At 43.1% G+C, this 27,891-nt stretch overlaps 1 protein-coding gene and 2 long non-coding RNA genes across 3 annotated transcripts in view; 1 reads left to right on the forward strand and 2 right to left on the reverse strand.

Moving 5' to 3' along the window:
- Positions 1 to 6,876: 6,876 nt before the first annotated feature.
- LOC115565820 (uncharacterized) overlaps positions 6,877 to 27,891 on the forward strand; it is an 88,504-nt gene continuing 67,489 nt past the window's right edge. Inside the window, exons 1-2 of the long non-coding RNA XR_003980916.1 lie at positions 6,877 to 6,891; positions 7,235 to 7,300. This is a non-coding gene — a long non-coding RNA (uncharacterized LOC115565820). The remainder of the gene's footprint in view (positions 6,892 to 7,234; positions 7,301 to 27,891) is intronic.
- On the reverse strand, positions 18,172 to 25,337 carry LOC115565817 (uncharacterized). Its single transcript, XM_030391356.1, has 2 exons — positions 19,118 to 25,337; positions 18,172 to 18,881 (listed from the first exon to the last, which is right to left on the reverse strand). Exon 1 carries the CDS (start codon positions 25,314 to 25,316, stop codon positions 19,680 to 19,682), a length of 5,637 nt encoding a protein of 1,878 aa, XP_030247216.1. The 5' UTR covers positions 25,317 to 25,337; the 3' UTR covers positions 18,172 to 18,881; positions 19,118 to 19,679.
- Positions 25,884 to 27,390, reverse strand: LOC115565821 (uncharacterized). The gene is made up of 2 exons (XR_003980917.1): positions 26,830 to 27,390; positions 25,884 to 26,593 (listed from the first exon to the last, which is right to left on the reverse strand). It is a non-coding gene; the product is annotated as an uncharacterized LOC115565821 (long non-coding RNA).

The following is a 27,891-nucleotide window of genomic DNA, read 5'->3' on the forward strand; positions in this document are numbered from 1 at the left end:
TGTGTATGGAATAAGTGTGCACAGTGGAATACCCTTTGAATTTTGAACAAAGTGCCCCCACTCCACTCCCCCACCCCCAGCCCTCTCCACGTAGCATGACAGCCACGCCGAATGTGGCAGGTGGAGGTCTTTCAGGCAGAGCAAGGGGTGACCTTGCCACTTCCTCTGTAGAATTGGTTTGGTTGGTAACACAGCGCCAGGCCCCCCCAAAAAATGTGCTACAGCTCTATAGACAGGCCTGGTGAACAGAGGGCCAGTCCCAGCCCCAGACTCATGCCCAGCCCCATGGCAGCAGATGCCACATGGCGGCCCCAGAGCCTTCAGCCGGCGAGGAGACGTAGGCGAGCGCCAGCCGGGTCACCGGAGCCCATGTCCATGTCATGCACAGAGAAGGCCTTCTCAGCAGGCAGGCAGGCAGCCTGCCGTCCTCTCCTGTCCCCCTTTCTTGGAGGCAGAGTGTAACAGCTCGTTTGCACGTGCTTTGTGTAGATTAAAGCAAGAGGCTGTCAGGAATAATTAAAAGTAATAGAGCTTAGCGCTTTTTGGATTAGTGTCCTAGACAGTGATACTATTGTCCGGGTAAGTGTGTTTATTTATGTTTCCTCTGTGTGTGTGTGTGTGTGTGTGTGTGCATTAGGCTGTCTGTGCATCCATATGTGTGTACATATAGTATGTGTATGTGCTGCTTTTCACAAAACATATCAACATGATCCATAACGTTGTGAACTAATGATAATGTGCTTTGGCCTAACCTTGTGTGTGTGTGCGATTGCCTGAAAGCAAGACAACAAAAGTCCTCTCATCCCATTAAGTCTGTTCCTCAATCACCCAAATGGTTGCTTGGGCAAAGTTAATTGCGACTGTGCAGTAACCCACGTAAAATGCATAACAAAGACGGAATAATTAATATACAGAGGACATGTAAAACATGATGCATAATTGACAAGGTTCTGCTCGGTCATTCCAACCATCAATCTCCCCTCCCACAACACCCTTATAAATAACTTTGCTTTTTGTTTACTCCCTCTGAGTTGGTGTAGTTGTTTTGTTGGTTATCTTGGGCATTGCAAAAGTGGGCTTCTAAGATTATGATGATTTTGTTTTTTGTTTTTAACCACATTCATGTTCTATGGCACCACATGTTTCAATCGTCCATTTTATTCTTAGTAGCTGTCCGTCACCGTGTTAAGCGACCTTCATGTAATTTGTCAGCTGCCTTTAAACTGATTTTCAGAGATTGTGCAGAAGGTTTAGATTAAGTTTCTGCTCATCAGAAGATGTTAAGATGAGGATTCATTTTAGTAGCTATGACAAAAATATGAGTAAACTTTGACAATTTGACAAAATGTGAATATGTCTTTCCATGTGTCTTACATCTATCATTATCACACAAGCCACTATTTCAAGGGGTTATGAACTAGCTGGACAACAAACTGAAGAAAAATAAGTTTAAAGGTGCACAGTGTAAGAATTTGAAGTCTCTCAAATTCATCCTAAAAACAAATAGTTGGCAGCATATCACAAGAGTTACCGCTAACCGCTGCTAGCTGTAGCTGCCATAAGCTAGTTAGCTCAAATAGCCGTGCGGCTAGCGGTCAGGACATGAAGCTCGGAGCACCAAGGAAGTGTGAACGTTTGCAACACTAGCATGGGAGCTTTGGGCGAACAATTAAAGGTTGGTCCATTCTACTGTTGAATGTTTTTCCTGGCCGAACTGGTTGGAATTTCCGAAAAACATTTGTAATTTAAAACGTATTACTTTAAATAAACCAAACGGGGGAATATGAAGGAAATTGTGAGACCGAAAGGTCATTTAGCAGAAACACCCAGAATAATGTGCTCCTATGTGGAAACAAATACGCAGCATATTATGAATCAGCTGATTTAATCTAAAAAATGCACCCATGAACGCTTCACCTAGCAACAACAGTCATTAGAAGCTTCCACTGGACACAGTCAATTTAGACATTACTCAGAAAACTTCCCTTGCTGAGAGTCTTTTCATGGATGTTTAAAATACCATTTTCCCATTATAGGATATTTAATAAGTCAATATATTTTTTGAACCAAAGAAAGGTGATGTTGTCCCATCCAGACTTAAGCGTGGTTGTTTCACTTGAATATAAAATGTGCTCTCCCCCATTATAAAAGCATACAGGAAGACGAAAATGCTCAACCATAATGAAATTAGAGGGGACGAAATTACTATTTGGATTTGGTACAGTAATAGCATGATGAATTATGGCACATTTTCTTCAGGGGACATTGCTTGAGGAAATGTTATAAGATGCCCATGGGAAGCGGCAGTCATCAATCACACATGGTGTGGTTGGGGGTGTTGTGGTGGCCCTGAGGACTTGGGTCTGCACAGCAGCCAGTAATCTAAATGGTGACACCGGGCTCCAAGGCCTCCGTGGGGCTGCCCGCTCCGTCGCCTGCAAAGAAAACAGATCAGGGGAGAGGGATCAAGGTTTGTTTTCTCCCTTTTCTAGGTCATTATTTATTATGTGAAATATCAACGTCCTTGGCTGCTGCATGGGATCTTCTTCCCCCCAATTGACAGATCTCATTATAAGATAAACGTGACAAAGATAGCTCATAATGCTTCAGAGAAATGTAACACCATTAGCGGGTCATTGTCATCGTTCTAATGTGTCCTTTTAAGCCGCTTAGTGAACTGGTGCTGAAGTGTGATACAGGGATTAACCTATCAGAGAGTTGCTGCGGAGGAGTTGAGCCGCCATTGATGGAAATTTTTGGACGTGTGGTGATATCTTCCCAGGCGCTGCGCAGAGTCATGGTAGAGCCTGATTCCTAAACACACAGAGGTTTCTGGGATACGGGGGAGGATGTCTGGAGGGTATAGGCATGCACGGGGCTGGGGCTGGCGTCTGCTTGGTTGTGTGAATTCCTTAATGCTGCAGTGGTGGAAATACTTGGATGCACTTTTCTTGCTGTGAATTTATTTTTACACGTGAACCCACTGCAGGTTGCTTACAGTGATGCCGCAACAATTATCTCCATTGCAGGAACACGGCAAGCACTGGTAGTCGCACCGCAAACAACATAAATCTTAATCTATCGGCAAACTACATCTCATTTCTGGGACAACCCTCGATTAAAGAATGTGCTTTTAATGAGTTGACGGAGCTGATATACCGAGGTTGAACGTCTGCGTCGGCGGATTAATGAGTGAGTTTCACATTTGAGTTGTGGAAATGACTCCGGAATGTGAATGACAGCAAATGCTTCCAGGGTTAAATGGTTATTTATGAGGCCATTGTTTAATTCTACCGTACAGTAGAACCATCTGCAGTCATGAGGGCGCGTCGTTATCGTTCAGCCATTCATTGCACTTTTGGTGACTGTTCGCTGACACAATTTTCGCTGATCAGTTTCACGACCTCATCAATCATTCTATTAGGCGTCCCGGCATCACATTAACATCGTATTAAAGCGAGCGAGCAACACAAAAGATGCGTTAATGATGATGCAAAGCACACTGGCTGGCGCATTGTCTGCGGCACGCACACAAGTGTACACACACACACACACACGACAAAGACGCTCAGAAGTACTTAGGAAAGCTCTGTTCTTCTGGACGCATCGGCAAAAAAAAAAAAGTGTAAACAATATGATCAGATATGAGAGAGACTGAGCGGAGTGATGTTTTCCTGCGCGTGGCGTGACGTCTTCCAGCTGAGTTTAATGGAGGAAAGACATTTCAGCCTCGGCTCCACTGTTGAATTTTCTCATTTCATGGCTCAGCAGGAATTATCAAAGCTTTTTTGATTACATTTTCATATGACCTTGATCTCAAAGGGCAGAGCAATCAATACAATAGCCATTAGCATCCTGGTAATTGTTAGTGAAATAGTAATCATTTTCTCGCGGCCCCGGAATCTCTTTTAGCTCCTTATTTATTTATTGGGCATATGGAGGGAGAGCGGGGCTGCTAGCCGAGATGGATGTGATGAATAGAGCCCCGAGATGCAAATTAAAATGTTTGTAATTAAACCCACTGATCATAATGGCTTTCTTGCTGCAGTCCTGCTGGTTGTGGCTGTAACAGGGATTGAGTTTAGTGTTGGCGTTTTTAAAGTTTTAAGACACGTGTGCCGCCCTACGCCTCTCGAAACGTGCCATTTTCTGTTAGCATCGCAGGGGTCGGCGTCGCCCGCCGCAGCCATCTTGTTTACATCCGACATCAGACGACACGCGAGCTGACAATGCACGGAATCACAATGCAGTAGTCAGGGTAATGGGACTATTTATTCAGCTTTGTTAGGAGAAGGGGTCATGTGATCAGGGGATAGTAATTATAGCATACGCTTAATTACATTAGCAACCTCCTGTCTTTTCATATTATCTCTGACGCAAAAAAAAACAGAGAGAGAGATTTGATTATGTTAATAAGCAGGGTTTTATACATGGTAATGGAGGCCTAGTTCAAAGCCATTAGTGCTATGAGGAATATCCATTTGAGTGTCGGAGCTCTCGAAAACGCAGCTCGGCTCAAAGTGCACATTGTTTAATGGTATTGATCAACGGTCTAGCGAGCTCGGGGGCTTTTGCTCATTACTGTGTCTTATTCATGCTTTCTTGGGTAATGATGCCCACACAGCAATTACTGCCACAACCATTTAGATGATCTAAGAGAGAAATCACAATCATAAAAAGATGGAGGAGTAACAAAAGAGAAAAAGAATGGCGTGTCATTTATCCGAGAGGGGAGCACAAAAGCCCCTCACTAAAGGGAAGCGTCGAGATTTCAAGTGCATCAACTTCAGAAGAAGTCTCCACTAACTTCGATCAACCTGTCATAGATGAATACAGTGTAAAATCTCTTGTAGAGTTGGATAAGCTCATGTGTCCAATCCCAATACTAGCTAAAAGTAACTTAAATCAAGCAGATTAACAATACTTGTAACTGCATGTCCAGCAAGCTACACATGTATTAATAGAATTAAGAATGTTTTAATTGCCTTGAGCGCAAATTAATGCTTTCGACAGCCGTGTAGCTGCAAGCGGCCATTTGACGCGGGTTTTGTCATCTGCCCGTTTCTGGGGGGGGGGGGAGCTGCAAGCCTATGCAGAAAAATCAAATGCAGCAGAAAACAGAAGGTGCATCCTGTATTGCGCCTGCGTCCTTTTTAATACTACGTGCGATCCTTTAGGCTCATTTGTGCCCGATTACATGGAGAAGGCGAGAAAAAAAAAAAAAAACATCTCGCAAAACCTAATTAAAACTATTACTCTGTTTATCTGTAATGTCTGAATTAATTTGACAACACCGTCTATTCGGCTATTTTCCGGTCATTGGCACTCTTTAAAACCAATCAAAGCGAACACAAAGCGAGGTCGGTTTCCGAAATCAACCTTGCCCCCCCTCACATAGCCTCTGCCTGTCCGTCTTGTTTTCCCTTTCTGTCTCTCTCCCTCCCTCCCTCCCTCCCCGCCCCCTTTTTCCCATCTCTCCCTATCAATGAGGCGGCAGACATCCCAGACCTGCTCAGTCAACTGCTTCAAGATTTATTCTTTGTAACAAATCTGCAACAGCTGGAGAGCCGGGGAATGCATGTAAACTTTGTGTGTGTAATTTGGTGACAAGTCAGGCTTAATCAAGCTCCCAGTGGCTGGATGAGAGGAGTGCAGGGGAGCGGCATATGGGGAGCTGAGTGGTGAACAGGCAGTGGGCAGGGAGGGGAGACACAAAGCTCTGTTCATGTGCATTAACATGCATTACAGTAGTGGTGGCAGGCGCACAGACAGCCAGCAGTCAGCCCCGCTCCATCCTCCAGCTTACGTAGACATCCAGACAGGTACTGCACCGGGCTGTGCGCGCACTGGCGGTTTATTTTTCTCGAGAGCATATAGAGCCGAACATTTCCGTTACGCTTGACAAGTATATGGACATGTTTATTCAGTGATGGGATTTATTTGTGGGTGAATTTAATGCGCATATTTAGAAGCTCCAATCCCTGTCACCGGATAGACAGGCACATTTGTCGAATAGTGATTCAGAAAAGCATTTCCACATTTTTCTGCTCATCAATACAAACTCTTAATCATCTATGCAAGAGATGAGCCACCTCTGTTTTATTTAACAGAAAACCAAAACATTAATGTCCAGTATAGTGGTAGTGGTACAATAGTAATCTGCTCTGCTCTTGGCTCACATCCCATTGGAGTGAGCACAACCTGAGTTTACTGTGCACCCTTTACTGTAATATTATCCTTCGATGTCACTGTAAGCTTGAGTGTAGGAGGCAACAATGAGGCTCTTTAAGTGTTCAGCAGTTTCTTTTATTATCCTTTCAGCAGTGGAAGTGTGCGGAATATTCACAGTGGTGATCAGCTCGGCCCAAACCAATGAGCCAAAAATAAGAGACTAAAGAAACAATAAATTGGAAACTTTCAAATGGGTAGAAATGAGGCAAAAACTCTTTACCGGTCTATAACTCATTTAAGTTTGGGCCCCTGCAGCTTTTAGCCTCTGCAGCCTGTTCACCTGCATTAACTAACTCTGTCAAGCCACTCCAACATCCTACTTCCATAAAGCAGAAACTCCTCCTACTCAGGACGTGACAATTAGCCAATCAATTAACTAACAATTAGCTTATATCAGTGCTTTAACTATCATTTGATAGAAAAAATCTTTAAGCTGACAGCTTAAAACATCAGTACTTTTCTTCAAAACAGAAAACATTATTTAAAACTGCTCGATATGGCCCTTTTCTTCAGAAACTCCCTAACACCCCCCCTCATCCGTACCACACTTGGCACATTCCCCCAGGAACTTGACCATAAAAGGATTCTGGACAAGCCAGGACTGGTTTGCCAGTTCCTGGGTCCAAATCAGAGGAAGGCCAGGTGCAGTCTGGAGGAGAGGTGAGGAAACAAAACATGTTAAAAAACACTTCATTTTGTCAGAGGTTTCTTTTCAGTATCATGTAATTTTGTGACTGTTTCACAGCTTCATGTTCTTTAATCACTAAACACCTCAGCCACCTGCCGGCTAGACGGTAGAATTAAAGTGTTGTGTGTCATGTGTTTATACTGTGAAGTCCCGGGGCATCCTGTGACAGTCAACTTTAATCACATGACCGTACCACTGACCACAAACACACAGAGGCCATTTTCCTGTAACACCATGCCCAGGGTTTAGGAAGCATGGCCTGTAAACATGGGGAACCTGACATGGGGAAATAGTTTACATTTCACTGATTTCCAGGTTTATCAGCAGCTGAAAAGATCATGGAGAGTGAAAATCCAGACAGATGTCGGACCATGTCTCAAGGTAAATCAGCACACTTTATGACCCATTAGCTTCTGTTGGACAACGGTTAACATTAGCATTACGCCGCTTCCTTGCTAACATTCGAACTTGATGTCAGTGGAAAATGGTCATCATGTGTATAGGGTCAATTGTCATTTAAAAATGATGTTTATATACAACATAACTGATTAGCTCTAGCTTAAAGCTATGGTCTACAGTCCTGGAGAGCTAGCAAGAGAGCTAGCAAGATTTGAAAGTGGCACCTCCTCTAAGTTCCACCCCCCTCCCCATCCCGTCAGTGCTCCGTCCAAAGCCACGCCCCCACAAAGTTGAACGCGCATCTGGCAGTGGGACTCAACAGGGAGAAGGAGATGCCGGAGCAAGACGCAGCAATTCAGCTGAATTTAGCACGGAGCAGACAGGAAGTCAAGCGCCAAAATAACAAACTACATCCGGTTACTTTTCAAAATAACACACTCCGTGTTGACACCAGCACACATTGTGACGCCAGCTGTCTACCATACTGCGCTGTTGCAGACACCGCAACCGGTGGGGGTTGCCGGACGGCGGAGCAAAACCGGATCTGAGCCGCAACGCAGCGGACCTGCATCCAGTGGAAATTAGGCCGACTCATTAGCCATTCTCATGGCTGAAAACAACACACAAAGAAGCTAACGTTAGCATTGGGCTAATACGAGCTACAAACGTAGCCAAGTTGGCAAACCTCACATATTTCAGGAAAATAACAAATCCCCCTGAAACAAAACAAATAATTACCTGTCCAAGAGAGAGAGAGAAACCTCTGCATCACTTTTCAAGCCCTTCACATGCCCCAGTTGTCTCCACCGCTCAAACACCGCACCGATGTTGACTTGGTCGATTTCTTTCTTTATCCAGAGCCTTTTTCGTCGCAGACTGTTCTGCCTCAGGCTTTCTTTTCCTTGCCTTTTTAGCGGGGTGAGTTGTTACAAGTAACGCTGGCTGCATTTTCTCTGCCATTGTAACCAAATGAATGTCTTCTCCTGCAACTCCGTATTTCTGCAGAGGAGTGTGCTGAATATTTCCGGCATCAGTGAAACGTAACGTGTGCCACGCGGAGGAGGGAGGGACAGAACGAGACGTAGTTTAAGCTTTAAAGTGAAACTCTGGCTAAAATGCAGCCTAGGCTTTTTTTTGTGAATGTACCCAAGTCAAACCTTCGTGTAAAAGCATAATTATGACAGAGGTCCTTATAAGATTTACCGTATTTTTGTTTTCGTGTCAAACTAATTTTCATTGGGAGTGCTACGAGCACTTTAGCGATAGCAACGAAATCGCTGTTTTTAAAACACTAAGAAGGTTCGACACAACATGAAACTTTGCTCGTAGTATCACCAGGGTCTCTACACATGAACAAAAGCATTGAGAACATTGTTTGTGTTCACAGAGTTTACTAAAAAGAAAGTTTTTGAACAACTAACGTTAGCTGTTGCTTGTTCTGCTAGCCGCCGTACTGCCAGTGGAGAAGTATCAATTACAGAATGCAACGTAACTTTGAGGAGAGTTAAGGTGGAACGCTACAGTCTCCCGGTAACAACTAACCACACAATATCTCACGTGGCTTTTTCATTTCAGTATTGTTTCTTATATGAGGCTCCTTTTTCAACTTCAAGGTCAACATTGTTTTTCGCTAACGACAAAACCACAAATTATCTGTTCATTTATATGGAACTAAGCTTTAGGAGCGGTCTACCTTAACTCTCATCCATGCTCAGTCGCATTCGGAAATCGACACTTCTCCACCGGCAGGATGGCGGCTAGCGGAACAAGCATCTGCTAACGTTTGTTCTACAAAAACACTCTTTTTAGTAAACTCTGTGTACACAAACAATGGGCCTCATTCACCAATTTCTTCTTAAGAATCTTCTTAGATTCTTTCTTAAGTTGTTCATAAGAGGTTCCTTAAGAAAACCCTACGTCAGATTCACCAACGTGTCCGTAAGCCTCAGAATTGTTCGCAGCTGTGTTCTTACATTGATGAAAGCCGCAGGAGCAATATATATGCCATTGTTTTGCGGGCCCTGGATGGAGAAATGCCACGTATAAATAGGGTGGGGGGGTTACTAATTGATGGCATGTTTCCAATTTACTTGATTTATCTTAAATCATTGGCACATTTAATTTATTTTAGAATTTAAATTCTTTTTAAATTACCAAACATTATGAAATGAATAAATAAATGAATAAATATGACAGAATTATCACTGTAATATTGCATTTTATTGAACTACACAAGAGAAGAAAACACAACCATGCAAACATTTCGGCACTGAAATGTGCGTAAGAGTACTCCTGAGTGTTCGTAGGATTTGTTCTTGCCAAAGAAAAAATCCTAGATAAGAAAAAATTCATGAATGCCACAATCTTCGTAAAATCTTCGTAAGTGGGACTTAAGAACAAATTTGTTCGTAAGAACGGTTCATGAATGAGGCCCAATGTTCTCAATGCTCGTGTTCCTGTGTACAGACCCTGGTGATACTATGAGCAAAGTTTCATGTTGTGCCGAGCCTTCTTAGTGTTTTAAAAATAGCGATTTTGATGCTATCGTAAAAAATGCCCTTAGCACTCCCGTTGAAAATGAGTTTGACCCGAAAACGAAAATACGTTAAATCTTAAAAGTGCCTCTTTTGTCATAATTATGCTTTTACACGAAGGTTTGACTCGGGTACATTCAGAAAAAAGCCTAGGTTGCATTTTGCAGAAAGTTTCGCTTTAGCCTGAGGAAAAAAAACAATGAATAGTGCCCATGTAGAAATGATGAGCCTGATTTTTGTCCACCTCTTTCATAGGTCACAGACTCAAAAAATATAATTTATATTAGTAGTTTATCAACATATTTGATAGGATATATTGAACAGCACTATAGTTTGACCACTAACATAAATGAAAGCCATTGGAGACATCCTTGCTACTGGTCTGTTATGAGTCTGAATTTAACACACACACACTCTCTTTCACACTAACTCAAATACACACACACACACACACACACACACACACACACACACAAACGCACGCACACGGGCTTAATGTTAATGACAGGGTCTGTAGCTGGACTGAACTGTACAGCTTGTGCCAGCTGCCCCACGCAGCTGCAACACATGATCGAGAAAAGAATAGAGGAATTAGACAGAGGTGGATAAATATGGGAAAGACTGAGTGCAAGGATAAATTTAATGGACTGGAGAAAGTGCGAGAAGACAACAACAGCGCAAGACATGAAAAGCAGAGAGAGAGTGGGCGACTGAAATGTTGTGATTAGAGGGAAGGTAATGGACGGGGGGTCGAGGACCGTCGGCGTAATGTGGCAAGGTCAGAGGGGTATAGCAGAGAGAGAAAGAATAACAGAGTAAATAATGGTTCTTCCTATACAGCCGAGACCTTGGTCCTTTAACTTAAAGGTCCCTATTAAAGACTCGTACACAGGATTTCTGCACTGCATCTTGTTTACTCCACATTTCTAGGTGAAAAGGAGCAATTGTGCGTCTCCCATGGTTCAAGGTGTTCGCTCTACCCTTGGAATAATTCTTTTTCAATAGAGGAACCTTTGGCTGTTTTTTTTCTGTACAGTATGTACAAAATGGTGGTCGCCATGGTTACGCAATTAAATGAATTGAGACCTTTGGCGGAAGTTGATTGTTACAAAGGCAGACTGTGTATTACATTCTCTGCTAACTTCAGGACAGCCACACATAGAAGTGATGCAGAGAGTATGAAACCTTGATGCATATGTATGAGATTTAATGTTTATTGAATTCAAACGAGGCTTTAAACGGGAGAAGAGGGAGGATGGCACAGGGAGGGGTGGATCATGTTGGATGTGTGGCGTGCGAGCTCGGGCGAATGTGCGCTTTTTTTTTTCTTTTTTTTTTTGTCATGATGCATTATAGTTTCTCCTCGGGAACACATGGCAAGGTATTTACCAAGCCATCTGCTAAAATCGCCCGGCTGAATTGAGCTGACGTCCAGTTGCTAAGGAAATGGATGCTTTTCAAAGGGGGCCAGCCAGTGTTGCACACCTGTCAGTGTAAAAGGACCCAGTCTGCCTCTCGCTGTCTGCCTCTTTCTTCATCTCTTTATGCTTGTGTGTCTGAAGCTCATCAGTCACATGTTAGAAGTGTCCCTTCCTCAAAGAAAACCCCTATTATTCAGTGTTCTGTGATTTGCTGCTCTTTTTGTGTATTTTGGCCTGTATTGTATGTTTGAGCCATCAGTGACTTTATGTCACTCACTTCTTCTTGAAATCACAATAAAACTGCTAAAGATGATTCAAGCAGTGCTGGTGAGCTGATGTGGATCAGCCCTGCGAGAAGCATCACAAACACCGGCCAGAAGTAAAACGCGGAAAAAAGGGAGCACGGTGCACTTCAGCACAGTTGGGCACGTCAACGAGCAGGTGGTTATGATTGCTTTAGTGTCACAATCCTACGGCCCGCGGCTAGACACTTTTCCCAGAAGAAGTTAATGCAGTTGGAGAAGTGTGTCCAGGGCTCGTGACGGGTCTCAGAGAAAGAGGCTGCGGGGCAGGGCATGACCTTCGGAGAGACGCTTTGTCATGTCGGCCTGAGCGCCACGTCCCCGTCTGGATGACACCTATAAAGGTCACTGCAGGGGCAGACTTCTGGTCATAAATCAACAAGGTAACTTGGGACGCGTTGTCCTTTTGGTCCCAATTCCACTGTCCTGCTTGGGCCTTGCCCTAGATTCAGGAGGAGAAATGATATCATGCGAGATGGAGCGTTCCAACATAAATGAAAGCTTGAAATATGTTTTTCCCCTGAAAGCTTGGAGAGATGTGATTTTGTGCTAAGAGCTTTGTGAGTTATAGGTACGACTGCTGTGAATGCTGCTGGGGTTAAGGTAGTCGGACGTTTTCTTGGATTAACGCGCACATATTTCACATAAAAACGGGACTGCTAAAAGGTATGAATCTCTTTTTGTCCTTACCTTTTAAACACACAGTATGTTATTCTTGCTGCTAGGGGTCTCTCAATCAAACATAACAAAAGACGTAAGTAGTGTGGGATCATGGGAGCTGTTGTCATTGGAACGACCAACTGCTGCTGATGGGAAAACAAGCAGCATCACTCGGGCGGAAACGCTCATGGACGAGGTCATGTTTGAAAGTTTGGTTCATGTTAAGTGAAGTCACGTTCGCCGACCTCCTTCCTCGCTCTATCTCAAATTATGCCGACAGCCAACTTGAGTGAAAATACAGATGCATCCGGGTTTATACACTGCTGGCAAGCTAACGTGAGCTCACAACTCAAAGGAATATACAACAAAGGCCCTGTTGTTTTTAGACATTTTAATCGGAGAATTAGATAAATAGAAAGAAGGACGATGAAAGAGGGAATTCATATGAATATATGGTGTATTTAATTAGACTTCACCTGCTGTGCTCCGGAATTAAAATGTAAAGCTGCTACCTGTAGTGACCGTTGTGTTCAAACCTCCCCGAAAGAAGGAAAAAAAGCCCAACAGTGATAAGCAAGTTCACATCCTTGTAACCTAGCTACATATGGTGAATTTGTGAGTGCAAGATCAGAGCCTTTTGCTTTGCCTTTGTACTTAACATCGGCCCTTTGTATTCTACACCCTCTGCACTATATTGTTACTTTACGATAACAGGACCATCAGCCTTCCATTAGTGAAATATTAATATGCATCTCAGAAAAGATAATTGCCCCTCGCTGCTCTCATCGCCCAGACATGATGTGAACTTAGAAACAATCCCTGCTGTCTGCTCGCCGCGGAACAAAAGGGGCCTTGGATGGAGGAGGAACATCTTCATTTCCCTCACAGAATACATTAGGGCCTGTAAGTGGGCTTGGTTATTGCGATGCCTGCGTTTGCGTCGGGCACCTGGGATTCTCCAGACCTGTTTGATGTGGCCCTTTTCAAGCACTCTGATCATCCTGCTAAATTGCGGCTAATGGACAGGGCCTGCCACTCGGAGAGGCCCAGACAACAGGGGGACAATTTAGTGACACGCACACACCTGTCCTTTGTAGTTGAGCGAGACATTGTGTGCACAGGCGCATTAGTCTCCGCGGCGCACATACAAGGCACTTTGTGAGCTGCAGTGTAGCCAGAGCTGCCATTTAGGCCTGAATAACCCCAGGTGCCATTACCTTGGGTACCTGAGTATCCCCCCCTACACACACAAACACACTCTCTGACCAAACAATAGTCAGTGGGGGCAGAGGGTGCTCGCACATACGATTGTGTGTGTTATATATTGTGTGTACACAGTGGACTGTGTTTTTCACTATAGGATGTGCATAGCTGCACCTGTCCCTTCAATGGAATCCCGTCAATGGAGAATAATAGGCGGGGGGAGGTGGCAGTAAGCCAAGGCGTTTGCGGAGACAGACCATGTTTTCCGCTGTGTAATAATTGGTTCATGCCAAAAATGTTGGTGATTTTGTTCCTTTGTAAAAAAAAAAAAAAAAAAAAAGAGAAAACTGTTCAGTATTCCCCCGGTTTTTAAAATGTCCCCATTTTTCTTTTCCTCTTTCGTTTTTAGTATCTGGATTCTGGTTGAAGTGAAAACCCCCACTGTGTCACCCGTTCGTTTGTAGACCGCTGTTTTCAGCCTTCCATTTGGCAATACAGACTTTGCCATCTGGGTTTTTTTGTTTTTTTTTAAGCTGAAGTTTGTACGAGACGGTGGTGCACGGGAGGATATCCTGATTGGATCTCCAATGGCTGGCCCCTGTATTGAGTTATTATACTTACCTAATGGGTTCATTATCTCATAAGCTTACATACAATCAGACTTCTTTTTGCAACCAGTCAAAGAAAGAATGCAGGTTTTAGGCACTTCCACATTGGCTTCACCTTTCAGGCCTGGAGGCTCTCTCCATATTTTTTTATAGGTGAATGGTTGAGGCCTTAATGTATAAAAACATTCACAATTTTAATGCTTTACTTACTTTTCTCTTTGTTTCTTACTGAGATTGTTGTTCAACATGGTGCTTATCTTAATTAAAAAGACCTACTTTCTAATTTAAGTGTTAGTTGGATACCCAGACATGTCAAATTGGCTTACTTTTGGCTTGTTTCTTTATTTGGTACGGAATGTTTACAGCCCGCTGCAGCCGTGACATTTCTGCTAATTAGTGAAACCTTTAACCGAGCAGAATCTCCGCTTTGTTCCTGATCGCAAGCAATCTTTCTCAAATTAAGCAGAAGTAGCTGTAATTATTATTCCTCATCAACTACCAAACGATAAATAAAAAAAAAAAAAATATATATATATATATATAAAATAAAATCCCAAGGCCTAAGGAAATCAACAGCGCTCGTACAAACACACCGCAGGCTACTTTTCTGAAGTGTGCTGGAACAAATAACTGAGCAGGTAACTAAGCAGAACCTTTGAGAAATGTCCGAGGCTTGGCTCCAAACCAAGCCCATATTGAATGGCACCTAACAGTTTTAAATCAAGTCTGTGTGCCCAGCATCTGATGTGGGAGGGACTGGGAAAGGCTTTCTGTGAGCGCACCGGGAGATTTTTATATTTGAGCTTAGTATGTGCGTGTGTGTGTGTGCGTGTTTGTGTTTGTGTGGACAATGACAGTATCTGTTGTGCCAGAGGAACTGATGAGCAGGTGGTCTGAGTGGGATTCAGCATACTCTCGCTCCCTCCTATTCACACTAGCACTCATGCCTCTCCCTGCTTCTGTATTTGTGCGTGCGTACGTGTCTGTCTCTCGGGCGGTCTCACTCTCCTTTTTTCTCGCTGTTTTTTTCTTGTTTTACTTCATTTCTGTTTGTTACATGTGAATCATCGTTCAGTGCGCTGCCTGCGCCGAGCAGAAAACTAATGCGGCTTACTTTTGGAACAAAAAAAAAAAAATGAAATAAAAAAAATGCTGCCAATACAAAGCAGCGGGTCTCTCTCAGGACGGGAATAAATGTTGAAAAACGGATACCTCTGTGGAAGTGACATGCAATATGGGAGTTTTGACACCTGTGCTTGAATGTATGTTTGATGTTGCGATGAATAAATCATTACAGGAACTCTCCTCTTCTGTTACCGAGGCAGTGCAGTGTTACATGACTCAGAGGACTCTGGACAATGCCCTTCGCCTACATGCACACACACACACACAGACACACACACACACAAGCATGCATACTTTACATACCATCACTAACCAGATGTCGGGTCTATTGATTGCTCCAGTGACACGGTTCAGCAATGTCCCATTTAGCCGATGTGAGTGCGGGACACTTGCCGTCCGCGCACACACCCACACACACAAGTCCCAAGTGCATGGACACGCGCACACCTGAGCAGCTCCGGGTAACACACAGTACGGTGTGCCTTCCACCATTCACGGCAGGTCCGATATGACCCATATGTTCCCGTTTGGACAGTGACTCAGTGTTGAGTATCAGCTCCATTCAGAGGATCAGGTTGTGAGATGAGGTGTCCCCTGTCTTCCTCCCTCTCTTTCTGGTACTCTTTCCACAAATTCAGCAAAGATCATTTAAAAAGTGACCTTGTATTTTAGTATTGAAGGGGAAAACAAGGCCGTGTATCAGATTTGTAAGGACTGGAATGCAGTTGTCAATAGTCACTAAGTGCAATAACCCAAGTATTGTCCTGTGCCTCAATTTCTGTTTACGCTGTTTTTTATTGTTACAGGGACAGTGCGCAGTTGACAGTAATTGCAGTTAGCAGTTAGCAAGCAGCTAATACGCATCTGGTGTCTCTGGGCAGGTAACCAAAAACACACATATCTAAAAAGCCCCTCACCATACATTACACTACAGGAAACAACACAATGCATAAAAGTCCAATATGGTAGTACAATAAAGTAGATTTAGTATGACTGACAACATATGCAAAGGCAATAATTGTAACTGATTTTGCGTCGATTTTAGCCAAAACCTGAGCTTGATTTTAAACACTTGCAACACTTGCACTTATACTCCACTCCATTTATTTGGCGTCTTCAGTCGTATCATAATTTTTACACAAAAAAATATAGTTATTCAACAAATCAAGACAATAATCAGCAGCTGAACAGATATTGAAAATAACTGTTAAGAATAAATCAAAAGCTCAGTATAATTCTTGTTTTCATATTCTACATCTCATGACCTTGTCTGTTTTCTTCATCTGTGGCCATAAACGCTTTGCAGAAATAAGAATTCACCTGATTCGTATGTGACACATTTGAGCCGTGCTGCGTCGGCGCCAATGACTGAGCAAAGATGTGAGCTGAGTAACGTCGACAGTTGATGTCTGATGCGTCATGAATTATAAATAATGGAGGTGAGCTTTCCGCTGACCCGTGACAAACATTCCTACAGGAAGTAGAATGTCGGGGTCTCACTGTGTCTTCAGCAGCGCTGTATGTGATGTCACCGCCTTCGCAGTCAGCGAACCGTATTTTCGTTTCTCTCTTGCATCAGCCTGAGGCAGTTTTTTGAATATGCAAATATTTTTAGGAATTAGGGGCTTGATATGAATAATGATGTGAAATGATGAACTCGTTTTTACTGGAGAGGAAGAGACATGTTAAACTGTGGTCCACTGTCCTTTCTCATTAGCCACAGTACATCAAGCCTGCAGTCGCTGCATGTGTGTGTGTGTGTGTGTGTGTGTGTGTGTGTGTGTGTGTGTGTGTAGTACAAACCCTCAGTCTTCTTTTGTGGCTCTTTAATTAAGGAGTATTTTTCTGCATTTGGTGTCAACTCTTTATCAGCTGTGGAACCACAACTGAAACCTCCAAATCCAAGGGGAGAGACGGGTGTAGGGAGGGAGATAAACAGTGAGTCTGCAGACTGGACTCTGGATGTACAAATACATCTGAAACATAATAATTAATCTGACACAAAAATCTGCTGCTGCGGCACCGTCTCATCTTTTATGCCTTTACGCTCTCAGCAGATATTTAATTGAAAGCTTCAGTCAGACGATCTTTGTAAATGATACTTTAATAACGGGGCTAGAAAAGTGTGAGAGAATTTATGATACATGTTTTGATACATGGCCGTAATCTGTTGATAATTTCCATCAGGGCTGGGGTGCTTGTTAATATTTATTGGCTGTTATGTTAAGTTGTAAACCGTGGATCAATAAAGGGGTGCACTTAAGGAAATTAGATAAAGGATTTATTTTTATTGGTATTGATTACGGAGTGGAGAGGCGGCAGAGGGGGAATTGTTTCTGCAGATTTGTGAGAAAATAGGGACGCAGGAAAGCTGATCGACTAATTTATCTGAATATTTAGCTATTTAGTTTTTTTCTTTTATGGCCTTCGATCGATTCCAGCAATCACATTTAATGCAGCCAAACAGAGGAAGTACGGAGAAGTTTTCCACTGGCAAAAAACAATTTATTTCATGTAACAGTCAGTGTTTCCTACACTGACTTGTATGATTTCACTTGTATTGTGGCCCTAAACATGTAATAAGAAGAGGGTGTTCTTTGTTAACAATGTTTGCATTTCTTAAGGTTGTGCACAATATATATTCGGCAAATATATGTATTTATTATTGGCTGATGAATTAAAAGCTGATTAATAGAGCCGATAATTTAACACATTGTTGCAGCCTCTACTTTTATTGAGCTCCTCCACATCAACACACACAAATGGTATGGTGACCAAAGTTGGTGTCACACAAGCACCGCTAGCTAGCTCGGGCATAGATAAAATGTAACTGCTATGCTAAAACGAAAGCTCTCTTTATGTAGTCTAACTGTAACCCAGGTCCCATGTAGTTAAGAGAAAAGCTAGAGTGGTTAATACGATGAGACTGGGCCTGGGCTCGTTGTAGGAAAAATACAACTATTTTATATGTTACTTTAATAATGACCACCACAACTGTACTTTAAATACAAAAAACCTCACAGGTATTTATTTATACAAAATGAAATAATATTTAAATGGGAAGATATTTCCTTATGAAATAGATGGCGGCAATATAGATAATGGCAAATTTACAGCTTCTTCAAATGGTTACTTCTCTTTTAAGTTTCAAAACAAAACGTGTTGCTGTACACACTTGTATAATAAAGCATAGGTACTCAAAAATCACTTCTTTTTACTTTCAAAGAAATACCTCTTATTATACCTCTTATACCTCTTCTTATACTTGGAGATAAAGGAAATCAGATCCTCTTAACATATTCAATTTACCTTCAAAACAGTTGCTGGAAACGACTCAATATGTACCTGTGGGCCCACACACATTCACATGAAACATACTAGAAACAAAACTTAAACCCGTTGCAGGCCTGTTGGATGAAGCTCGTGTGCGGTGGGGCCTAAAAACTGTAATGGCCGCTTCACTCTGAGCGTAAAATAAAAGCACGTGCACAATTGTTTCAGTTAGTACTCACGAATCCAATGTTTGTTAGTAGGGATAGAAGGGGACAAGCGATGGCAGTCTCATGAGGGCAATGGAAATGGCAGTCACAGTTCAAACACACAGGCGTGGGCAATGGCGCACAGCAACGAAGTCACAAGGAAGAAAAAACAGCAGGGCCGTCGGTTGGAAACCCGTCTCGATCTCTCTCTCCTTCTCCAACGTCAGCCTCCTTTAAGGATATCATTCATAAGTTGAGCCACAATATCAACTGCTATCTCTTGTTGAATTAGCATTAGTTCGCTTTAGCTTCAAAGTCATCTTAACGCTAAAACTACGATACACAGGCACATTAGCACTGCATGCTACCGCTAGCTAGCATGTCGCTAACCGCGTTACACATCCAGTCTACTTTACACTATAACTGTTAGATATAGCACAAAATACAGGCATACACATCATATTCACCTCTTGCAGGTCACACAGAAGTTTGTATCAGGACAACGAGTAGTCGACCTCCACGATAAAACTTAAATGCTCTCCACAACACGATGCCTCCTTCTTAGCTCTCTGGTCGATAGCGTCTCTGTCTCTCCTGTCGCATGCTCACTACGCACCAAGCTAACCTGCGCCACTAGTCCCACCTCTTACACAGTGACTTTACTCTGATTGGTTTGTGAGTTTGATAACCACCAAAGGAAACACAGGAATTAAATGATTGACATTAAACAGGTAACAAGTTAGATTACACATAAGAATACTGCTACTTCTTCTCTCCTTTTCTCTGGATCACGGATATCTTATCAACTCTATGAACTTAACCTTTTTAGCATATTTATCTTTTAACTGTAAATAGTCTTATTAAACTGTACATATTATATTTATACCTTTTATCCAGCACATATTTTAACCATTAGTTTTTTAATATTATGAACTTTCTCTTTCAAATTCCATGAACTTTTTAATACAACATTTTATCATACTTTGAAATGAATTTTATGCACTGTATCCTAAATGATTTTAGACAGGGCTACACCCTCCCCCTTCTGACCGTGTAGATGTCCTCATCACACCTTTTGTCTCTCTTTGACTTGGAAGGGTGATTCCTTATCTCCTCCTCCTCTTTGCGCCTTTTGGATGTTTTCCACTTTTTCCTTGGTTCAGTGTCTTGGTCTGGAGGGTTTAACTTCAGTTGAATGACCATACCATGGTGCATGATAGTAACTGGCTCACAGGATTGGTGACCAGGCTTTTCATAGGTCAATCTCACAGTTGGTTTTGGTTTTCTCAGAGATTTTCTGACTGTGGAAGACCCGTCAGTCTCACTCCTTGGATGTCTAGAAGATTTGTTACTTCTGTTTGACAAAGGCGAGCTTGCTCTACCTTCTACATCTTGTTCTTCCACAGTATCGTTATTCGTCTCTTGAACATCTGAGTCTGACTCAGTAGGTTCAACACCTTCAGACAATTCCTCATACTCTGTTTCTGTAAGTTGTTGATTGTCTGCAGCTTCACAGTTTTCTTCTTCAGATCTTTGATTTTCAGCTGCCAACTGTCTCTGGACTTCATCCACATCAAAATCAGGTTGATTATGGACAGTTTCAAACTCTGAGCCTGATGACTCTGTGTCACTTTCTTCTACTGGGTCAGTAGACTTGGTTGTTGGTTGACGTTGCCGGGTAAGTTGAGCTCTCATGACAGGTCTCCGAATGAGTTCCTTATCATCCAACGGATTAGACATCCGGACCATATAACCGATGGGCAACAGGTGGTCTCGATGGAGAGTTTTGACGACACCTGGACCATGTTCTGGTTTGACCTTGTAAACTGGCAGATTTGGCAACTTCTCCAAAACAACATACGGTGTTGATTTCCATCGATCTTGCAGTTTATGCTTTCCTTTTAGACCCACATTCTGAATGAGAATTCTGTCACCTTTCTCCAAAGGTAAGTCTCTCACACGGTGGTCATAGCGTGCTTTGTTTTTCAGGTGACTCTTTGTGGCAGCGTCAGATGCCAGTTGGTAGGCTTTTTGCAACTCCTTTCTCATTCTGGCAACGTACTGCTGGTAGGAGGACTCACTTTCACCATTGGGTGAGATTCCAAAACAGATGTCAATGGGTAGCCTTGCTTCCCTTCCAAACATGAGCTGATACGGTGAATATCCTGTGGAATCATTTCTTGTGCAGTTGTACGCGTGTACCAGGTATGTGATATGCTGACTCCAGCATTGCTTCTTCACAGTGTCCAGGGTACCAAGCATTGCAAGGAGCGTTCGATTGAACCTTTCTGGTTGTGCATCCCCTTGAGGGTGGTAGGGGGATGTTCGTGACTTTCGAACCCCGAGCATGGACAAAAGCTCTTTGATCAGTCGACTTTCGAAATCTCGGCCCTGATCCGAGTGTATCCGTGCCGGTAGGCCGTAGTGCACAAAATACTTCTCCCACAATACTCTTGCAACAGTGATAGCCTTTTGATCTTTTGTGGCAAATGCCTGTGCATAACGTGTGTAGTGATCTGTCACTACTAACACATTAGTAACACCTTTAGAGTCAGGCTCTATCTGTAAGAAGTCAATACATACTAAATCTAAGGGGCCATTACTTGTTATTTGATTCAAGGGCGAGGCATGCTGAGGGAGTGTCTTCCTGGAGATACATCTTCCACAGGTTCGAATAAACTGCTCAACCTCAGCTGTCATCCGCGGCCAATAAAATCTGTCTTTGATCAGTTCAGTCGTGCGTTCCACTCCCATGTGTCCACACTCATCATGCAAAGACCTTAACACCATTGGGCGATATCTTGCTGGTAAGACCAGTTGTTTGATCTGTTTTCCACACATCTTTTCTTTCACTCTGTAGAGTAATCCATCCTTTAATTCCAACTTGCGGCTTTCTCGTAGCAACAACACAGTCTCGGGCGAATCATTTTTGGAGCGAGTCAGCCCTTTATTCTTCTCCATTGCTTTCTTTAATGGCCCAATTGCTGGGTCCATATCTTGTGATGCCTGGATATCTTTCGGGCTCAGCTGGTCAAGGGTATTTAAGCTAAGGTTCACTGGGAACACGTAGGCTTCTGGTACTGCTGTTGCAGGAGCTCCCAGCTGATCCACCAATCTGTCAGTCACATCTGTTCCTTCACTGATGCAGGCACGTTTGCAGAGGGCTTTGATGCCATCAGGTGGGACACTGGTCCATTCTTTAGCCTCCTCTGAAGTGTACTGTCGAGACAGCAAGTCAGCATCGATATTTTGCCTCCCAGGACGATACTGGATGGTAAAATCGTAGGTGGCAAGGGCGGCGAGCCAGCGATGCCCAACAGCACTGAGTTTGGCAGAGGTCAACACATATGTTAATGGGTTGTTGTCAGTTCTTACAATAAACTTGGCACCATACAAGTAATCATGAAACTTGTCCACGACAGCCCATTTTAATGCCAGAAATTCCAACTGATGGACTGGATAGTTATGCTCTGAGTCTTTAAGCTTCCGACTGGCAAATGCTACTGGCCTAAGGCCCTCAGGATATTCCTGGTTTAGGACAGCGCCTAACCCATTCATACTGGCGTCGACATGCAAGATGTATGTCTTAGTGGGGTCAGCGAATGCCAACACTGGGGCGTTGATCAAACAGTCACGGATCCGCTCAAAAGCCTCCTGACAGGCTGGAGTCCAACGTTCTCCAAAGGGCTCTGATGGTTTAAAATAGACTTTGGCTGAGTCCACACTCTTTTTGGATTTGGGGTCTTGCCAAGTCGGGGCGTAACCCTTGGTGAGCTCGGAAAGGGGACGGACAATGGCGGAGTAGTTTGCAATAAACCTCCGATAGTAACTGCAGAATCCAAGGAAGGACTTGAGAGGCTTCAGGTGAGTGGGTGCTTTCCAATGCTTGACTACTTCCACCTTTTCTGGATCAGTAGCTATTCCATTTGCAGACACAATATGACCCACGTACTTAACCTGAGGCTGACAGAATTGACATTTATCAATAGAAACTTTTAACCCGATCTCCTCTAGTCTATCCAGCACCTTGAGGAGACGTTGCTCATGCTCTTCAAGTGTTTTGCCAAAAACAATGATGTCATCCAAGTACACAAGGGCTTCCAGAAGATGCATATCTCCAACAGCTTTCTCCATTAAGCGCTGAAACGTTGCCGGCGCTCCTGTGATTCCTTGTGGCATACGCTCAAATTGATAGAAACCAAGGGGACAAATAAATGCTGTCTTTTCTTTATCCTCTTCAGCCATCTCTATCTGGTAGTAGCCACTACGCAGATCTAGCACCGAGAACCACTGGCTGCCTGACAAGGAATCCAGGGCGTCGTCAATGCGTGGCATTGTGTACTGGTCTGGTGTAGTGCGGTTGTTGAGTGTTCTGTAGTCGATACAGATTCTTATAGTCCCGTTCTTTTTGCGGACTACGACGATCGGTGAGGCATAGGGGCTACGGGACTCTGTGATAATTCCAGCGGCCAGCAGTTGCTGTATATGTCGCCTCACATCGTCAATGTCTGCAGGGGCTAGTCTCCTTGACCTTTCCCTGAAGGGTCTGGGGTCATGCAGGCGTATGTGATGTTCAACTCCCTTGGCCAAACCAACATCCCACTCATGCAGCGAGAAAACATTCCGCCTTTCAGCTAACTTCTGCTGAAGCCGACTCTTCCACTCTTCGGGGATGGGTGAATTCCCGAAATTGAAGAGATTTGGGTCCAGAGTTTCAGCTGTGAGGTCGGACGGCTGGATTGGGGTAACTGTGTCCACAGCATACATCTCTGCAATTACAGTCCCCACTGGGATAGATGTTGTTTTCTTGGATTCATTCTGAATGAGCACAGTAAAACTGTTGCTGTCAATATCGGCATCTGAGAGCACACCGGGCTGTATTAACACACCGGCGGGGAGTAACTGGGCAGTGGGTGCATCAATAAGCACGAGGTCTTTAGATGGGGCACTCTGTCTTTCCACTTTACAGGTTGCATAGTATTTTGCACCTGGAGCAATTGAGAGTGGACTGGGACCTTTCCACTTTATCTGTCCCAAGACTTCATTCTTGGCTAGCTGTTCTTGTGCTTTAACAGGGGCATACACAGACTGAATTCTCATGGAGTGTACAGTGTTCTTGTTACTCTTCGTCTTCACCAACTCCCATAGGCGGCGGAACAGAGATGTATTGGTTCCAACTAGCACAGGGGTTTGTTGTTGGTTTTTTGGCTCAGGACAAATCAAGGCGAGCACTTCTACACGTCCCAACACACCAGTGATCTCCTCAGTGAACTCCATCTCTACAACAACGTAGCCTTTGTAAGGATACTCTGTGTCAGCGAGGCCCCAGAGTCCAAGGCAAGAGAGGGGTTTTATGGGGACACCTGGTAAGTGTTTGTTATACCAGTTTTCAAAAATAATAGTCACATTAGACCCACTATCAATGAGAGCGTCGCAGACCATGTCATTAACTCTGATGGCATGAATAAATGATGGACCTACAAGACCCTCAGGTAGGACAGTGTTATTCTCTGGGACTTCGACTTTGTTTGTTCTAGCCACACACTGCTCTTCAGCAACGGGCTTTGGGTTCTCTTGGTTGGGGTCAGGGGAACCTCGCACCAAGCGTATGAGCTTTCTAATTACTTTCTGGGGGTTCTCAGGTGCAGTGCATCTGGTAGCTATGTGACCATTTTCTCCACACCTGTAACAGAAATATTCATCATTGTGCTTGGAAGATGACACCTTGGAATGAGCAGGCTTGTGAACTGGAGCTGCTTTGTATTGGTGAGGCTGTGGTGTGTGTTCTCGTGGGAGGTCTGATGTGTATTTTACTGCCATTACACTCATTTTACTTTCTAGGGCTTTCACTTGTTTTCTCAGTGATTGTAGTTCACTCTGTGACTCATTTTTCTGTTTTTGCTTTTCCTTAGGCTCTTTAAAGGAATCATCAGATGGCGGCTGTGGCCGTGGGTTGTTTCTTTCTGCTAACTGCGCTCTCAACTCTTGAATCTGAGCTTGCAGTTCACTCTGAGATGCTGAGTCAGGTTCTTTCTCTTTTTCTGCTTGGATGGTGCGTACACGCTGAGGACGCATGGGTGTCACTTGGCTTTGTCTGGCTGACTGGCGGCCTTCCTCTTCCATCACTTCTCGTAGCAGAGTCAGGAAGGTAGGGGGATCACTGCTCCGCTCCCTAATTTTCAACTGAAGCAACATGAGCTCTGAGGTGGATCCTCTAATAAGTTGCTTTAACCGAGCGCTATTGGCAGCGCTAACAGGTAAACCACCTCCTTGTACTACTTTGACAAGAGACCTCTCTAATCTTCGCAGAAACTCTGAAAGACGTTCACCAGGCTGTTGGCGAAGGGCTCTAAATGACAAGTATAGTTCCTCTCCAGACTCTACTGTACCAAAAATGCTCTCTATAGCCTCTATGTATTCATGTGGGCTAGAATCAGGTTGAGTCAGACGCACAGCTTGAATGATCTCAAAGGCAGGCCCTTTAAGACTTTCCAATATCCGACGTCGTTTCTCTTTGTCTGAGCACTCACCTTCTGTTACTAAGAGTGTTGCTTGCTCCAGCCAGTTGTCTAAGGACTCTTCTCCAGCGGGGGTGGGACTGACCCCGGAAAATGTCCGCAGACGTCTGTATGTGTGGCTGTCAGGTTGTTTGTTTGTTCTGTTCATAACATCACCGAGCTTTCCAGCCACTTCCGCCACTTATAGGCATAATCTCGGGGGGGATTTTGGAGGGGTCGATCTCTTCACTACACTCACATAGCACCATCAGTGATTGTTGTTGAGGGTGAAACATTTTGCCCCTAACGGTAACTTTCCCTAATGCTTTGATGGTCCCTGCTGTTTCTTCAATGTCTTCTTTAGAATTTTTTTCAGGCACTCCATATAACAGGAGGGCATGTTTTACATCTACTGACTCTCCTTTACACCAGTTAACTAGCTCAAGTTGTGACGGACTGCTTGCTTGACTTGCCATTATTGCTCTTGATTTTAATTACTGTTAGCACATTACTTTTATGTCAAAACTTTAAAGTTGTGGGGTCCAGATTATCAAATTATCAGATATTTACTTTATGTTAATATAATCCCAGCGGTGCCTCCATTTATGTAACCCAGGTCCCATGTAGTTAAGAGAAAAGCTAGAGTGGTTAATACGATGAGACTGGGCCTGGGCTCGTTGTAGGAAAAATACAACTATTTTATATGTTACTTTAATAATGACCACCACAACTGTACTTTAAATACAAAAAACCTCACAGGTATTTATTTATACAAAATGAAATAATATTTAAATGGGAAGATATTTCCTTATGAAATAGATGGCGGCAATATAGATAATGGCAAATTTACAGCTTCTTCAAATGGTTACTTCTCTTTTAAGTTTCAAAACAAAACGTGTTGCTGTACACACTTGTATAATAAAGCATAGGTACTCAAAAATCACTTCTTTTTACTTTCAAAGAAATACCTCTTATTATACCTCTTATACCTCTTCTTATACTTGGAGATAAAGGAAATCAGATCCTCTTAACATATTCAATTTACCTTCAAAACAGTTGCTGGAAACGACTCAATATGTACCTGTGGGCCCACACACATTCACATGAAACATACTAGAAACAAAACTTAAACCCGTTGCAGGCCTGTTGGATGAAGCTCGTGTGCGGTGGGGCCTAAAAACTGTAATGGCCGCTTCACTCTGAGCGTAAAATAAAAGCACGTGCACAATTGTTTCAGTTAGTACTCACGAATCCAATGTTTGTTAGTAGGGATAGAAGGGGACAAGCGATGGCAGTCTCATGAGGGCAATGGAAATGGCAGTCACAGTTCAAACACACAGGCGTGGGCAATGGCGCACAGCAACGAAGTCACAAGGAAGAAAAAACAGCAGGGCCGTCGGTTGGAAACCCGTCTCGATCTCTCTCTCCTTCTCCAACGTCAGCCTCCTTTAAGGATATCATTCATAAGTTGAGCCACAATATCAACTGCTATCTCTTGTTGAATTAGCATTAGTTCGCTTTAGCTTCAAAGTCATCTTAACGCTAAAACTACGATACACAGGCACATTAGCACTGCATGCTACCGCTAGCTAGCATGTCGCTAACCGCGTTACACATCCAGTCTACTTTACACTATAACTGTTAGATATAGCACAAAATACAGGCATACACATCATATTCACCTCTTGCAGGTCACACAGAAGTTTGTATCAGGACAACGAGTAGTCGACCTCCACGATAAAACTTAAATGCTCTCCACAACACGATGCCTCCTTCTTAGCTCTCTGGTCGATAGCGTCTCTGTCTCTCCTGTCGCATGCTCACTACGCACCAAGCTAACCTGCGCCACTAGTCCCACCTCTTACACAGTGACTTTACTCTGATTGGTTTGTGAGTTTGATAACCACCAAAGGAAACACAGGAATTAAATGATTGACATTAAACAGGTAACAAGTTAGATTACACATAAGAATACTGCTACTTCTTCTCTCCTTTTCTCTGGATCACGGATATCTTATCAACTCTATGAACTTAACCTTTTTAGCATATTTATCTTTTAACTGTAAATAGTCTTATTAAACTGTACATATTATATTTATACCTTTTATCCAGCACATATTTTAACCATTAGTTTTTTAATATTATGAACTTTCTCTTTCAAATTCCATGAACTTTTTAATACAACATTTTATCATACTTTGAAATGAATTTTATGCACTGTATCCTAAATGATTTTAGACAGGGCTACATAACTATTTAGCTTAGTTAGCCCCTCCTCCCTCTACCTAGGATGAATCACATCAGCGGAGGGAAGAAGTCTGATGCTAACTGATGTCTGTGGTCCTAAACTCCACTCAGTATTTTGATGTCAGGCATATTTTCTATAGTTTTTTTATTATTGTTGTTGTTTTTTACATGTTAGATTAGTTTCCAGTGAGATATTACTGAGTTTATAGTCATTTTGCAGTTGTATACATCACTGTTATGTATATTTAGAACACTCATTTGTATTTTCGACGAAGGTTTCTAGTCATCCAGGTCATGGTAATTCTAATTGCTGTATCGTAGGTAACTGGACTTGTTTCAGTTTCTTGAAGATGTTTCACCTCTGATCCAAGAGGCTTCTTCAGTTCTAAGTAACTGGAGTGGAGTTGCAGGTTTTCAAAGAGTCAATTCTGTTCCTAATCTGAATGTATTCTTTTGTAAAATAAAAGATTTTTGTATTTTTTAAAAAGCAATTATTT

This window comes from Sparus aurata, chromosome 16, assembly GCF_900880675.1.
Source record: "Sparus aurata chromosome 16, fSpaAur1.1, whole genome shotgun sequence".
Lineage (NCBI taxonomy): Eukaryota > Metazoa > Chordata > Actinopteri > Spariformes > Sparidae > Sparus > Sparus aurata.

Coding starts and splice junctions, on each gene's coding strand:
- LOC115565817 (XM_030391356.1), bottom strand. CDS start 25,316: ATGAACAGAACAAACAAACAACCTGACAGCCACACATACAGACGTCTG.